The sequence below is a fragment of the Artemia sp. Qi Xiang Cuo genome, chromosome 13 (assembly GCF_049724085.1).
Source record: "Artemia sp. Qi Xiang Cuo chromosome 13, ASM4972408v1, whole genome shotgun sequence".
Lineage (NCBI taxonomy): Eukaryota > Metazoa > Arthropoda > Branchiopoda > Anostraca > Artemiidae > Artemia > Artemia sp. Qi Xiang Cuo.
Genome location: NC_142806.1, coordinates 64,629,054 through 64,646,167, shown reverse-complemented (window position 1 = coordinate 64,646,167; position 17,114 = coordinate 64,629,054). Strand labels below are relative to the sequence as shown.

The 17,114-nt window shown below is 35.3% G+C and overlaps 1 protein-coding gene across 1 annotated transcript in view; it reads right to left on the bottom strand.

Moving 5' to 3' along the window:
* The window catches only part of LOC148945550 (caspase-1-like), a 162,913-nt gene that overhangs the window by 132,772 nt on the left and 13,027 nt on the right, over nucleotides 1-17,114 (bottom strand). Inside the window, exon 2 of the mRNA XM_089098809.1 lies at nucleotides 4,020-4,297. Coding sequence (XP_088954935.1) covers nucleotides 4,020-4,230 — 211 coding nt within the window. The 5' untranslated portion in view covers nucleotides 4,231-4,297. The remainder of the gene's footprint in view (nucleotides 1-4,019; nucleotides 4,298-17,114) is intronic.

Below are 17,114 nucleotides of genomic sequence, written 5' to 3'. Positions count from 1 at the left end.
TCCCCCAAAACCCTCAGGGCAAGGGTTTTAAGTTATGCCCTGGGGGTATATAAGGTTTTTATAGAAGGCGTTGTGGTAGAAACTTCAAAACAGGCTCATTCGATTAAAAATTTGAAATGCTAGTACCCTTTTTAATAGTCAAAAGTGATTGGAGGGCAACTAGCCCCCCCCCCCACGTCCATCATTCCCCCAAACACATCCAATCAAAATTTCGAGATAGCCATTTTGTTCAGCGTATTTGATTTCTAGATAGAAAATGTGATTTTGATGAGGATACTTCCTCAAAACCCTCAGGGCAATGGTTTTAAGTTATGCCCTGGGGGCATATAAGGTTTTTTATAGAAGGCGTCGTCGTAGAAAATTCAAAACAGGCTCATTCAATTCGAAATGCGAAAGGCTATTATCCTTTTTAAAAGTCGAAAGTTATTGGAGGGCAAATAGCCCCCCCCCCGCCCATCATTCCCCCAAACACATACAATCAAAATTTTGAGATAGCCATTTTGTCCAGCGTAGAGAATATGTTTTTGAGAAGGACACTCCTCAAAAACCCTCAGGGCAAGAGTGTTAAGTTATGCCCTGGGGGCATATGAGGTTTTTATATAAGGCGTTGTCGTAGAAAATTCAAAAAAGGCACATTCGATTGAAAAATTCAAAGGGCTAGTGCTCTTTTTAATAGTCGAAAGTGATTGGAGGGCCACTAGCCCCCCCCCCCTATGCCCGTTATTCCCCCAAGCACATCAAATCAAAATTTTGAGATAGCCATTTTGTTCAGCCTAGTTGATTTCAAGATAGAAAATGTGTTTTTGAGGAGGAAACTTCTCTACTACCCTCAGGGCAAGGGTTGTAAGTTATGTCATGGGGGTATATAAGGTTTTTATAGAAGGTGTTGTCGTAGAAACTTCAAAAAAGGCTCATTCGATTGGATATTCAAAGGGCTAGTTCGCTTTTTAACAGTTGAAAGTGATTGGAGGGCAACTAGTCCCCCCCACGCCCATCATTCCCCCAAACGCATCCAATCAAAATTTTTAGATAGCCATTTTGTTCAGCGAAGCTGATTTCCAGAAAGAAAATATGTTTTTGAGGAGGACACTCCCCCACAACCCTCGGGGCAAGGGTTTTAAGTTTTGCCCTGAGGGCATATAAGAACCATGTTGGCACAATTTACTATGTATTATATTTTTCCTTTAGAGCAGGGCCCTTCCTATGGAAGGGGTCGTCGTAGAAACTTCAAAAGGTGCTCATTCGATTGGAAATTGAGAGTTTTAGTGCCCGTTTTAATAGTCGAAATTGATTGAAGGGCAACTAGCCCCCCCCCCCCGCCCATCGCTCCCCCAAACACATCCAATCAAAATTATGAGATAGCCATTTTGTTCAGCATAGTTATTTCCAGATAGAAAATATGTTTTTGAGGAGGACACTCCCCGACAACCCTCAGGGCAAGTGTTTTAAGTTATGCCCTGGGGGCAGATCAGGTTTTTATAGAAGGCGTTGTCGTAAAAATTTTAAAACAGGCTCATTCGGTTAGAAATTCGAAGGGCTAGTACCCTTTTTAATAGTCAAAAGTGATGGAAGGGCAACTAGCCCCCCCACGCCCATCGTTCCCCCAAACACATCCAATCAAAATTATGAGATAGCCATTTTGTTCAGCGTAGTTATTTCCAGATAGAAAATATATTTTTGAGGAGGACACTCCCCGACAACCCTCAGGGCAAGGGTTTTGATTTATGCCCTGGGGGCATATAAGGTTTTTATAGAAGGCGTTGCCGTAAAAATTTCAAAACAGGCTCATTCGATTAGAAATTCAAAAGACTAGTACCCTTTTTAATAGTCGAAAGTGAAGGGAGGGCAACTAGTCCCCCACCCACGCTCATCATTCCCCCAAACACATCCATACAAAATTTTGAGATAGCCATTTTGTTCATTGTAGTTGATTTCCAGATAAAAAATATGTTTTTGAGGAGGAAAATTCCCAATAACCCTCAGAGCAAGGGTTTTAAGTTATGCCCTGGGGGTATATAAGGTTTTTATAGAAGGCGTTGTCGTAGAAACTTCAAAAAGGGCTCAATTGATTTGAAATGGGAGTGGCTAGTGCCATTTTTAAGTCAAAAGTTATTGCAGGGCAACTACCCCCCCCCCCACGCCCATCATTCCCCCAAACACATCCAATCAAAGGTTTAGATAGAAGGCGTTGTCGTAGAAACTTCAAAAAAGATTTTTGCGAATGTCAGTAGCACGAGTTGTGCCTGCAAGGGGGGTTTAGTTATATTGCGGTTAAGCTGTACGAGGGTTCAGTTACACGGGTGTTCAGTTCCAGGGGCTCAGTTACATGATTCAGCTGCTTTGGGTTCAGTTAAACGATGGTTCGGTTGCAATTGAACCAGGTAAGTCAAATATTCAATAATCTTTTTTTTAAATAGTGTTTAATTTTCAATAATTGTATTTATAAGATAGTTTATATTTTTAGCTATTCAATGATGCACGCATATCTTATCAATTCCTATTTGATATCAAGTTGTTAGAGTTATATTCTTACATAATTTTACTCGTTCAATCTCTTTTTTTAACTTAACTTACTGCCAATTAATTGCAGTGTTCGTCTTTTGTAAGAAGACTCAGGAAAGGGACACTTTCTAGACTCAATCATGATATTTTTTCCGCTGATTTCCTGCCAATTTTTTACACATTCTTTATTTTCAAGCCTGGTGCTAGTTAAATGTTAACATCGCATTGGTGTATATGGCTGTTTTCATTAAATATTTCAGCCCTGGGTTTCTAATCAATTTTTAAGATGGTTGTTTAAATTTCCACTTAGCCAATTGAAAATTTCAAGGCATGAAATTTCAAGGCATGTAGACAGAATCAAGAAGATCTCAATGAAGGACAAGTATTTTTGAAAACAACCTGTTTTATTGATTTATAACGCTCAGAATAGGCCCGTGTCTATTTTTCTCTGATTGGCTCTGAATTTACTTTGTATTAATATGCACTTTGGGAAACAGCCCTGAGAGCAGAAAATATTATAAAACCCCGAAATCAACCTAACATTGTTTCAATCCAACTGGCATGAAACTTTCGGTGTAAAAATATGGAAAAGTCAACCTTGATGGAAATAATAAATACAGGGAAAAAGTTAAGTTTTTCGGAGGAAAAAAAATTGAGTTTTTTTGCTTATTTACTTTAAAAGTCATGACAGGTTAACAGTGTAAAAGAAAAATCCAATAAGACAAAAATTAAAGAAACTAATCAGGTTGCATTGATTCGTTATGTCCTGTTGTTTTGAGAAAAAGAAAACGGAAGTATCTTTTTTATAAATCTCCTTACTATACATTTATTTTAATACAAAAACATATTTAACAAAATATAATATTAAAGTTATTATTTCTGAAGTGTCTGGTGAAAAAAAGTCTAATCCTTTTTTATGTTAGAAGGGCTCCCATGGGAAAAATAATGGTACGTTTGGGGAGAGTTTTTCCCCTCCGATCACTTTCAACCCGTAGATATGACACTGTAGCTGTCAATTTCCGATCGACTGCCCTCTTAATTTTACTAAAGGGTCTGGGAAGAGTCTCAATTTTAAAGAACCTACTAACAAGAAGGGCCCAGGAAAAAAACTTGAGAGACACGTCACTCATTGGTAAATCGAGGCTATTGAGTTTATTACACTTAAACTTAGAACGAGTTGAAATTACCATGTGCTTCAAACTTGAGCGGTTTTGCCGTTTTCTAAAGCACAACAGCTAACAGCTTGTTTCTAAGCTGATAATGAGGCACTTATTAACAATTGTTTCATGCCATTAAAAATAAACTAAAACCCTAGTTAAACATCCAGAAAAATTTAAAATAATTTTTGTCTCTTAAATTCGTCCAGTTTTCAAACAAGTTGGGTTTTATGGAGCATTATCTCTTTTCTAATTCTGGATTTAATAGCTGAAAGGTTCGGAAATTTTAAAAGGTTTAAAAATGAAAGGTTGTAAGCTGCAAGGCTGATTTGTAAGTAAAAGGATAGCAACGCTACTTACTTTTGTCTAATTTTTTCATCACATCTTCTTTTTTCAAATCATCGCAGTCAGGTTCAATCTCAAAACCGAGTTTCTTAAGGGTTTTTTCAAGCTGCACTTTGTCCTTTTCAGTGCCCTCTCGAGTAAGGTCATTTTCTAGTTCAATTTTAAGCTCTTCACTATATTCTTTGTGATTAAATATAACCGCCTTGCCTCTTGACTGATGTGACATGTTATACCTTTCGTCAAGCTTGCTTGTAGATGCTTTGGCTGTGTTCAAGTAGCTTCCACTGGTTGCACTAGAAATTATGTAAACATAAAGAGCGCCTGTAGACAGAGCTAAAGGGACCTCAATAAAGTCAGAAAGGATGATATCCCCCTTAATAGCCGTTTTCTTATGATAATATGTTAAAGTGAAGCATATTTGAAACACTTATTATTTCATGTTTTGAACTAACCATAGAGTTTGCCAGACAAAAAAAGAAAGTGTATAGTAAATTATATATTGTAGCTTTTATTATTTAGCAATTGAAATTGTGACTTCTAGCATTTAGTGAAGACTGTAGAAAAAAATATTTTACCTAATTAGCTAAATTAAAAAAATTTTAGTTGCTCCAAAGCAAAAATGGAACATAGGGTGTCATTACTTGGTAATGTTTCAGTTTCAAGTCCCTTTTACTGGGACAAGTAACAAGGACAGCAAGCATATTGCCGAATCTCAGAGTCGCCTAGGATCAAACCCCGGGCCCAGCGTTGCCAAGCAGATGTTAATATACTTTTTTTTTTATCCAGAATCCAAAACCTTTTTTTTCTACTTCGCCAAAGCAATCGCAAATTTTGCTTGAGTAGCTACTTCCAGATTCACAAAATAAATTTACGTAGACAACATATTTTTATTTTCTATTACATGAAAAAACTGAATTTACAGAAAAAACTGAAATGCGAATGAATTTACTGAAAAATATGTGCATTGTCAGTTTAAAATACATATGTTGATATTTGGTTTGTAAAACCTTAATTAATTTTTAATTTCTTAAAGTTATAAGTGAAAAAAATTTAAAGGAATTTTTTCAGAAAAGTACAAATTATATTCTAGCTTTTAAAAAGCATAGAGGTTTAGAACCGTAGCAAAACTTTTGCTAGTTTTGAGTTTGACTGTTATCTATTTTAATTTCTGTTTGTTTTGGGTTTCATTTATTTATTGACACTGATTTGTGGTAGTTGTATGCTTGGTAGATTATTTGATTCTAATTTTTTTTTATTATTTTTGGTTTAATTGAGTTCTTTATTTTTTTGAAAAACTTATTTCGTGGAAAAACTTTTTTTAATTAGTTTCTGTCCATTTTATATTAACATAGTCTTTTTCAGGGAAGAAGAAAATAATAGTTTGAATCTTTCAGGTTTTCCTTTAAAAATTTATAGTTTGGGCTGCTATTTCTATGCCGAAGACACTTTTTCAGCAAATTTTAAGAGCATAAACTCTTTTGAAAATCATGATACACATAGTAGTGTTTAATTTAGTCATATACATCCTCTAGTTGACTTGATAAATTCAAGTTAATACCATTCCCCAAAAATTATGTTTATGCTCTTTCACAGCGTGAATATACTTACATTATTTTGATCTAGTAATTTTTTAAAAGCAGAAGTAGTAATAGAAACAGCCCCAAAAATTTGAACTTAATACCCTCAGTCGTTTCTAGTATATTGCTGAGATGTCTTATTGGCAACAAGCATACAAACACTGCGTTTTGATTTAAATTTAAAGCAACATTGTCTTTTTAATCATAATGGTTAAATTACATAACTGTAGGGGGTTGACCTACCCAATAACCCTAAGTCTTTCGAGGACACTAGTCACTCTTTAGAGGACCCTAGTCACTAGTCACTCGGACACTAGTCACTCTTTCGAGGACCCTAAGTCACTCTTTAGTCTTTAGAGGACACTAGAACTTTTAATTTTCAATCCAATTAGATTCTTTAAATTATCAATGGTACTTCTGGCTATGATAGAGCATCGCTACCTTTGTATTTATAAGCCCCACAGTGCTTATGCTCTTTTAATACCTGCATGTATATAGATTTTTCGTTTAATTCAAATTCCTCCTGAACGGTTACTAAAAGTTTACACTCAATGCCGTTAATGTCGTTAGTTACAGTAATCGTAGAAGTAGCATAGAATGAATACATGTAGTGTTTTCTGGCTAGCTCAAAATCCTCAACATATGAAGGTATGAAGGTGAAATTTTCATAGAATATTTCCGATGTACGGATGACAACCTGCCATCTGTATGCAGGCTGTCAAAAGCAAATATCAGCAATATTTTTGGAATAGTTTCGTGAGTGAAATGAAAACTTACAACGCTACTTGTGGGAAATGTTGAAATAACCAAAAGACAATATTTGCATCATAATGCTAATGATCGTACTCCTACAATTACTGCTACTATTACTATTACTGCTACTATTGCTACTGCTACTAACACTAATACTACTACTATTAACTGTACTCCTACTGCTACTACTATATTTATTGGTGCTATTACTACAACTAATAAACCATAGGGTATTAAAGTGGAAATCTTAGGCAATATTGTAAATGTATTGAAAAAAATTAAAACACTATACCCATACTATACCCAAACCAGTTTTCACGAGGAGGTAACAGCAATGCTTCAGGACCGATTGATAGTATTAAGTTAAGAATTTCATCGCGTATTGAAACGGATGTTGAAAAAAAGGTGCTATTTTCATATATTTTCATACTGCTACTAAGGCTACTACAACTATTGCTACGCGTAATTACTCAACCTTTCAACAATGCTGAAAAAATTGACGTCTCAAGACTTTGTTGGGATATCTGTTAAGGGATTTGATGAGTGTGGGGGTGGTTTCTCTCAAATCACTTTTACTCTTAAAAAAGGCAATATAACTTCCAATTTAAAATCAAGTGAGACACATCTGAATTTAATACGACCACCCATTCCATAAGAACCATATATGCCCCCAGAGCATAACTTAAAGCCCTTGCCCCAGGTCTCTAGGGGGTTGTGCCAACCCTGGAAGAATTTGTATATGTTTTTCGGACTATTTTGAACAAAATTGCCATCGCACAATATCAACTGGATGTATTTGGTGAAAAGGGGGTAATTGGGGGGGGTGCTTCTTGACCTCCATCACTATTGTTTCTTAAAAGCGAACTAGAACTTCCAATATAAACCAAATGGGCCACCTCTAAAGCTTATACAACCATCCCTTTCATAAGAACCTTAAATGCCCCAGGGGCATAGCTTACAACCCTTGCCCTCAGACTCTGGTATTTTGTATCAACCACGAAGCCAGAATATAATTTGTACTTTACTGAAAAAATTAAATGAATTTACTGAAAAAAATGTGCAATATCAGTTAAATATCCATAAGTTGATATTTATTCCTTAAAATATTAATTAATTTTTTATTTCTTAAAGTTATAAAAGTGAAAGCACTTGAAAGATTTTTTTTCAGTAAAGTATTAATTATATTCTGGCTTTTAGAATGTATAGGGGTTTTGAACCCTACTCATATTAACTTAACTTTGTTATTTGTTTCAATTTCTGTTCGCTTTGGGTTTCAATTATTTGTTGATACTGATTTGTGGTAGTTGTATGCTTGATAAATTATTTGATTCTATATTTGTTTTGGTTTAATAGAGTTCTTTACTTTTTTTGAAAAACTTATTTTGTGGAAAAGTCTTTTTAATTAATTTCTGTTTGTTTTATGTTGACATAGTCCTTTTCAGGTAACAAGAAAATAATAGCTTGAATCTTTCCGGGTTTCCTTCAAGAATTTATAGTTTGGCGTGCTATCTATATGCTGGAGAAACTTTATCAGCAATTTTTCACAACATGAACTCTTTTGAAAATCATGACACAAATAGTAGTGTTTAATTTAGTCATATACATCTTCTAGTTGACCTGATAAATAAAAGTTAATACCATTCACAAAAAATTATTTTTATGCTCTTTCACAGCCTGGATACACTTACACTCTTTTGATTAGTAAAATTTTAAGAGCAGAAGTAGTAATAGAAGTAGCCCCTGAAATTTTAACTTAATACACTCAGTTGTTCTTGATATATTGCTGAGATTTCTTACTGGCAACCAAAATACAAACTGTGTGTTATCAGGTTATTTTAATAACCCGAAATAATTTTAAAGCATCATTTAGTTTTTAAGCATAATGGGAAAATTACATAACTGTGGGGGTTGACCTACCCCATAACCCTAAAGATATAGTTACTAGACCATTCAGCTATACTGAACAAAATGGCTGTCTTAAAATATTGATTTGAAGTGCCTGGAAAATTATGAGCTAAAGAGGAGGGCTGATTACCCTACAAACACTTTTGACTCTTAGGAGGGCACTAGAACACTTAATTTTCAATCAAATTAGCTTTTTTAAAATATCAATGATACAACTAGCTATGATAGAGCATCTTTGCTGATGTCCTTATGTGCCCTGTAATGCTTAAATACCCTTTAAATACCTGCATGCATATAGATTTTTCGTTTAATTGAAACTCCTCCTAAACGCTCCCTAGAAGCTTCAACTTAATGCCATTAGTGTCGTTAGTTACAGTAACAGTAGAAGCAGCACTAAATGAATACACACAGCGTCTTCTGGCTAGCTCAAAATCCATAATCTATAAAAATATGAAGGCAAAATTTTCAGAGAATATTTCTGTTGTAAGGATGACAACCTGCCATCTGTATGCAGGTTGTCAAAAGGACATATCAGCGATATCTTAGAAACAGTTTCGTGTGTGGAATTAAAACTAACAACGGTTCTTGTGGGAGATGTTGAACTAACCAAAAGACATTATTTGCATCAAAATACTAATGCTTCTATTCCTACAACTGCTGCTACTATTACTGTTACTGCTACTAAAGCTAAGACTAATTACTGTACTCATACTGCTACTACTATATTTAGTGATCTTGCTACTACTACTAATAAACCTAAGGGTATTAAGGCGAAAATTTCGGGCAATATTGTAACTGTATTGAAATAAATCGAAACAAACCATACCCATATAAGTTGTCAAGAGGACGTATCAGCAATGCTTCAGGACCGGCTGATGGTACTAAGTTAAAAATTTCATTGTGTGTTGAAGGGGATGTTGAAAGAAGTACTATATACATACTGCTACTAATGCTACTAGTGCTACTAAAACTATTGTTACGCGTAATTACTGAACCTTTCAACAATGCTGAAAACATAGATTTCTCAAAACTTTGTTTGTATATTTGTTATGGGAAAGGATGGGCGTGGGGGAGGGGTGCTCCCTCAAATCACTTTGACTCTTAAAATGGGCATTATGGCCGATTTAAAATCAAATGAGACGAATCTGAATTTAATACGACCACCCATTCCATAAAAACCTTGTATGCCACCAGGGCATAACTTAAAGCCCTTGCCCCATGGGTTTGGGGGTTTTTGCCAACCCTGGAAGTATTCTTGTATGTTCTTTGGACTATTTTAAACAAAATTACCATTGCACAATTTCAATCAGAGGCATTGGGTGAAAAAAAGTAGTTAGGGGGTATGCTACTTGACTGCCATTACTATTGACTGTTAAAAGAGAACTACAACTTCCAATTTCAGCCAAATGAGCAAACTGTAAGGCTTATACAACTATCCATTTCGTAAACATTTATGCCCCCAGGGGCATAAATGACAACCCTCGCCCTTAGGCTCTGGAAGTTTTTGCCAACCTAAAAACTCTTGTTGTATGATATTTGGACTATTTTGAATAAAAGGACTGTCTCAAACTATCTATTGGATTCATCTCAGGAAAACACGAGTAGGAAGGGTATAATGACTCCCACGAGTACATAATTTATGCATGTTTTTATGGTTTTTGTTACTGATAATGAAAAAACTGAATTTTTCTCACTTTGATGTATTTTAATGGTTTATTAATGTCTAATGGGGTCAAGGTCGATTTATTTGTTGTTTGGCCAAGTGTAATGACACGAGGGGTGATTTACATAATCGTTGGGGATAATGTATTCATCCAGGGGAAGTGCATTTCCGAGAAATTGATTGTGTAATCGACTAGGACAAGTAAATTTCCGAGAAAATTATTGCGTAATCGAAGGGGAACTAAATTTTCGAGAAATTGATTACATAATGACTCCCACGAGTACATAATTTATGCATATTTTTATGGTTTTTGTCACTGAGAATGAAAAAACAGGATTTTTCTCACTTTGATGGATGTTTCCTGAATGTCAACAACAATTGAAGGATGTTTCTTGGATGTCAACAGCAATTTATGCATGTTTTTATGGTTTTTGTCACTGAGAATGAAAAACAGGATTTTTCTCACTTTGATGGATGTTTCCTGGATGTCAACAACAATTGAAGGATGTTTCTTGGATGTCAACAGTAATTTATGCATGTTTTTATGGTTTTTGTCACTAAGAATGAAAAAACTGGATTTTTCTCACTTTGATGCATTTTCATGGCTTATTAATGTCTAATGGATGATGTCAAGGTCGATTGATCTGTTGTTTTTGTTTGGCCAAGTGTAATGCCATGAGGGGTGATTTACATAATCGCTAGGGGAATGTATTGATCTAGGGGAGTGAATTTCTGACAACTTGATTTACATAATCGATGGGGGAATGTTTTGATCCAGGACTCGACTAGGACAAGTACAAACAGTACATAATTTATGCATGTTTTTATGGTTTTTGTCACTGAGAATGAAGAAACACGATTTTTCTCACTTTGATGTATTTTCATACGTATCTTAAAATGACATGAAATATGCTTACGGCTCTACCAATCGTACTCTGTGCTTGTTCATAGACACGACGCAACTTTACCACTGGTACTCTATGGTAGGTTATCGACACTACCTAGTTTATTACATGTATTAAATCAGTATTTTTTACGCAGTGGAAGGATAAACACGCATTTCATATATGTAAAAAGGTGAAGATGAATTATTCGACGAAATTATCTGCACAAAAAAAAATCATTGTCGTGTTGAATGCTGACAAGGAGAAATACCTGAACTATGAAACGAGTACAAGTGGTAACACTATTGGAAATGTATGCGTGCGTTGTCATTACAGCGAGAAGTTAGATTTCTTTGGAGTACCCAAGGATTCCAATCGTGTAAACGGTGGATATGCGAGAGTAACATTACCAGAGAAATTAGTGCTCAAAGAGAATGCAAACATAAAAATAATTGTCGATGATCGGGGACAACTCCTTGCTACTGTTGCTGGTACCACATTACCTGTTGATACATCATATCGTCATCTTTCCGGTATTTGCATTTTAAAGAAGACAAGCATACTCCTGCACTAATGTCATTAATCATATCTTGTCAATGTTCCAAAACTGTTATCTATGTAAAAATAATCGTGACAATAGACAGTGAAATCGCAGGCAGAATAAAAAGAACATTAGCAGACAATATCATCAATGAATATAAAGATGAACTGACGGAAAGTGAAGCGCAAGTGTACTAATAATTATAATAATGTATTTAACAAATTTTTATATTAATATTCTGCATGTCGTTATTTCATTAAAAATACCTTATACATTACTTTGTTAAGTGTTCATTATTTTTAGGGTGTACCCCATCCTTTTCACCACAACTTTTCAGAACAAGTTCTATTCTTAATGTCCCTCCTAAACCCATTTTACAAGTTGAAGTACCCCAACCTTTTCACCCACAACTTTTCAGAACAAGTTCTTTTCTGAATGTCCCCCCTAAACCAATTTTACAACTTGAAGTACTCATTCTTTTCGCCCACAACTTTTCAGAACAAGTTCTTTTCTTAATATCCCCCCTAAACAAATTTTACAACTTGAAGTACTCATTCTTTTCACCCACAACTTTTCAGAACAAGTTATGTTCTAAATGTTCCCCTAAACTAATTTTACAACTTAAAGTACTCATTCTTTTCGCCCACAACTTTTCAGAACAAATTCTTTTCTTAATGTCCCCCCTAAACCAATTTTACAACATGAAGTACTCATTCTTTTCACACACAACTTTTCAGAACAAGTTCTTTTCTTAATGTCTCCCCTAAACCAATTTTACAACTTGAAGTACTCAGTCTTTTTACCCAAAACTTTTCAGAACAAGTTCTTTTCTTAGTGTCCCCCCTAAACCAATTTTACAACTTGAAGTACTCATTCTTTTCACCCACAACTTTTTAGAACAAGTTCTTTTCTTGATTTCCCCCCTAAACCAATTTTAAAACTTGAAGTGCTCATTCTTTTCACTCACAACTTTTCAGAACGAGTTCTTTTCTTAATGTCCCCCTAAACTAATTTTACAACTTGAAGTACTCATTCTTTCCAGATACAACTTTTCAGAACAAGTTGTTTTCTTAATGTCCCCCCTAAACCAATTTTACAACTTGAAGTACTCATTCTATTCACCCACAACTTCTCACAACAAGTTCTTTTCTTAATGTCCCCCCTAAATCAATTTTACAACTTGAAGTACTCATTCTTTTCACCTACAACTTTTCAGAACAATTTCTTTTCTTAATGTCCCCCCTAAACCAATTTTACAACTTGAAGTACTCATTCTTTTCACCCACAACTTTTCACAACAAGTTCTTTTCTTAATGTCCCCCCTCAACCAATTTTACAGCTTGAAGTACTCATTCTTTTCACCCACAACTTTTCAGACCAAGTTCTTTTCTTAATGTCCCTCCTAAACCTATTTTACAAGTTGAAGTACCCCATCCTTTCACCCACAACTTTTCAGAACAAGATCTTTTCTTAATGTCCCCCCTAAACCAATTTTACATCTTGAAGTACTCATTCGTTTCACCCACAACTTTTCAGAACAAGTTCTTTTCTTAATATCCCCCCTGAACCAATTTTACAACTTGAAGTACTCATTCTTTTCACCCACAACTTTTCAGAACAAGTTCTTTTCTTAATGTCCCCACTAAACCAATTTTACAACTTGAAGTTTAACAACTTTTCAGAACAAGTTCTTTTCTTAATGTCCCCCCTAATCCAATTTTACAACTTGAAGTATTCATTCTTTTCACCCACAACTTTTCAGAACAAGTTCCTTTCTTAATGTCCCCCCTAAACCAATTTTACAACTCGAAGTACTCATTCTTTTCACCCATTACTTTTCAAAACATGTTTTTTTCTTAATGTACCCCCTAAACCAATTTTACAACTTGAAGTACTCATTCTTTTCACCCACAACTTTTCAGAACAAGTTCATTTCTTAATGTCTCCCCTAAACCTGACAACTTGAAGTACTTCTTCTTTTCACCCACAGCTTTTCAGAACAAGTTCTTTTCCTAATGTCCCCCTAAACCAATTTTACAACTTGAAGTACTCATTCTTTTCACCCACAACTTTTCAGAACAAGTTCCTTTCTTAATGTCCCCCCTAAACCAATTTTACAACTCGAAGTACTCATTCTTTTCACCCACAACTTTTCAAAACATGTTTTTTTCTTAATGTCCCCCCTAAACCAATTTTACAACTTGAAGTACTCATTCTTTTCACCCACAACTTTTCAGAACAAGTTCATTTCTTAATGTCTCCCCTAAACCTGACAACTTGAAGTACTTTTTCTTTTCACCCACAGCTTTTCAGAACAAGTTCTTTTGTTAATGTCCCCCCTAAACCAATTTCACAACTTGAAGTACTCATTCTTTTCACCCACAACTTTTTAGAACAAGTTCTTTTCTTAATGTCCCCCCAAAACCAATTTCAAAACTTGAAGTACTCATTCTTTTCACCCACAACTTTTCACAACAAGTTCTTTTCTTAATAACCCCCCTAAACCAATTTTATAACTTGAAGTACTCATTCTTTTCACCCACCACTTTTCAGAACAAGTTCTTTTCTTAATGCCCCCCCCCTAAACTAATTTTACAACTTGAAGTACTCATTCTTTTCACCCACAACTTTTCAGAACAAGTTCTTTTCTTAATGTCCCCCCTAATCCAATTTTACAACTTGAAGTACTCATTCTTTTTACCAACAACTTTTCAGAACAAGGTCTTTTCTTAATACCCCCCCCCCCTAAACCAATTTTAGAACTTGAAGTACTCATTCTTTTCACCCACAACTTTTCAAAGCAAGTTCTTTTCTTAATGTCCCCCCTAATCCAATTTTACAACTTGAAGCACCCCATCCTTTTCACCCGGAACTTTTCAGAACAAGTTCTTTTCTTAATGTCCCCCCTAAACCAATTTTACATCTTGAACTACTCATTCTTTTCACCCACAACTTTTCAGAACAATTTTTTTTCTTAATGTCCCCTTGAATCAATTTTACAACTTGAAGTACTCATTCTTTTCATCCACAACTTTTCAGAACAAGTTCTTTTCTTAATGTCCCCCCTAAACCAATTTTACAACTTGAAGTACTCATTCTTTTCACCCACAACTTTTCAGAACAAGCTCTTTTCTTAATGTCCCCCCTAAACCAATATTACAACTTGAAGTACTCATTCTTTTCACCCACAACTTTTCAGAACAAGTTCTTTTCTTAATGTTCCCCTGAATCAATTTTACAACTTGAAGTACTCATTCTTTTCACCCACAACTTTTCATAGCATGTTCTTTTCTTAATGTCCCCCGTAATCCAATTTTACAACTTGAAGCACCCCAACCTTTTCACCCGGAACTTTTCAGAGCAAGTTCTTTTCTTAATGTCCCCCCTAAACCAATTTTACATCTTGAACTACTCATTCTTTTCACCCACAACTTTTCAGAACAAGTTCTTTTCTTAATGTCCCCCTGAATCAATTTTACAACTTGAAGTACTCATTCTTTTCATCCACAACTTTTCAGAACAAGTTCTTTTCTTAATGTCCCCCCTAAACCAATTTTACAACTTGAAGTACTCATTCTTTTCACCCACAACTTTTCAGAACAAGCTCTTTTCTTAATGTCACCCCTAAACCAATATTACAACTTGAAGTACTCATTCTTTTAACCCACAACTTTTCAGAACAAGTTATTTTCTTAATGTCCCCCTGAATCAATTTTACAACTTGAAGTACTCTTTCTTTTCACCCACAAATTTTCAGAACAAGTTCTTTTCTTAATGTCCCCCCTAAACCAATTTTACAACTTGAAGTACTCATTCTTTTCACCACAACTTTTCAGAACAAGTTCATTTCTTAATGTCCTCCCCCCTAAACCAATTTTAAAACTTGAAATACTCATTCTTTTCACCCACAACTTTTCAGAACAAATTCTTTTCTTAATGTCCCCCCAAAACCAATTTCACAACTTGAAGTACTCATTCTTTTCACCCACAACTTTTCACAACAAGTTCTTTTCTTAATGTCCCCCCTAAACCAATTTTACAACTTGAAGTACTCATTCTTTTTACCAACAACTTTTCAGAACAAGTTCTTTTCTTAATACCCACCCCCCCCCTAAACCAATTTTACAACTTGAAGTACTCATTCTTTTCACCCACAACTTTTCAGAACAAGTTCTTTTCTTAATGTCCCCCCTAATCCAATTTTACAACTTGAAGTACTTATTCTTTTTACCCACAACTTTTCAGAACAAGTTCTTTTCTTAATATCCCTCCTAAACCCATTTTACAAGTTGAAGCACCTCATCCCTTTCACCCACAACTTTTCAGAACAAGTTCTTTTCTTAATGTCCCCCCTAAACCAATTTTACATCTTGAGGTACTCATTCTTTTCACCCACAACTTTTCAGACCAAGTTCTTTTCTTAATGTCCCCTCTGAATCAATTTTACAACTTGAATTACTCATTCTTTTCACCCACAACTTTTCAGAACAAGTTCTTTTCTTAATATCCCCCCCCAATTTTACAACTAGTTATACAGGTCTTAGACTCTGTCATTTGGATACTGCTTGGATACTTGCGAGTAATTCTTTATTTGATGAAATTCTAAATGAAAACATAAATCTCACTTGAGAGCAGATTTTATAGCTAAAGAAATATGTCGTCAGTCAGCCAGAAAACGTTTGATGATGGAATGAAGGTACTGGGAAAGAAACTGGATCTCATAATTAACCAACAAAAAGAGTTTGCTGTTACACTGTCCTTGATTTCGGATGAGGTTCAGACTTTGAAAAATGAATTGAAGTCTCGTGATGCGAAGATTGCTAGTCTAGAAAGCCAGCTTGAGGAGCAAAAGTCAAAGTTTGATACAATCGATACGAAACTGCTGGAAATCGAAGTAAAAGAACGAAAACTCAACTTAATCATCTTCGGAATACCGAAAGAGAAAAACCAACATTCAGTTCTCACAAATGTGTCTACGTTACTGACATCAAAAATGGAAATCACGGATAAAATCACAATATCACAGTGCTACCGAGTGCCTCAGAAGTCTAATGTGTCTAGCCGTAAGCCGATCACCCCTCTAGTTTTTGTAACAGTGTCGACAGAAAAAGGTATTCTATCAAACTTCAGTTCAATATCAAAGCTGAAAGGAACTGGGGTCCGGATTTGCACGGACTTGCCACCCAAATTAAACTCTATTAGAAACGAGCTACTGTCTAAGGGTAAGAAAATGCGTGAGAATGGATCCGCACAACTCACACGAGTGAAACAAAAAGGGGCTAAACTCTGGCTAGAGTATAAATCGGATTCTGAGTCACAGTGGGCAAAAGCACAAGAAATATTAAAGGCGACTAGTGTATGATGTTAGATCAATCCCGCTCTAGATTGATAATTGTTTCGTTTTTGTGTTTGAGATATGTTGGTTTTTTATTTTGATGTGTTATTTAGGCTAGCTCGGTTTCAAGTTTATTTTGATTATTTCTACCCCAGTTATTTCTGTTCTACTTATACCTTCTCAACTTGGGTCTTCTCGAAGGATGATAGGCATAGTAGGTTTTCATGACTCGGCAATGGTACGGGCTCCTTATCACGCGGGCTTACTGGCGCGCGGTGGGATCTTTCGAATATTACTTGGTTGACTTTAAAGTTTGCGGGTGCGGGGGGGGGCACCGATAGACTGGTGGCTTTGGAGGGAAAACCCCTTAACCTATCCTTACTGTCTGAAACTTTTCATGTATTCTGTCAAAGAGAAAACAACACTTTTTCTAAAATAAAACCGTCATCGTA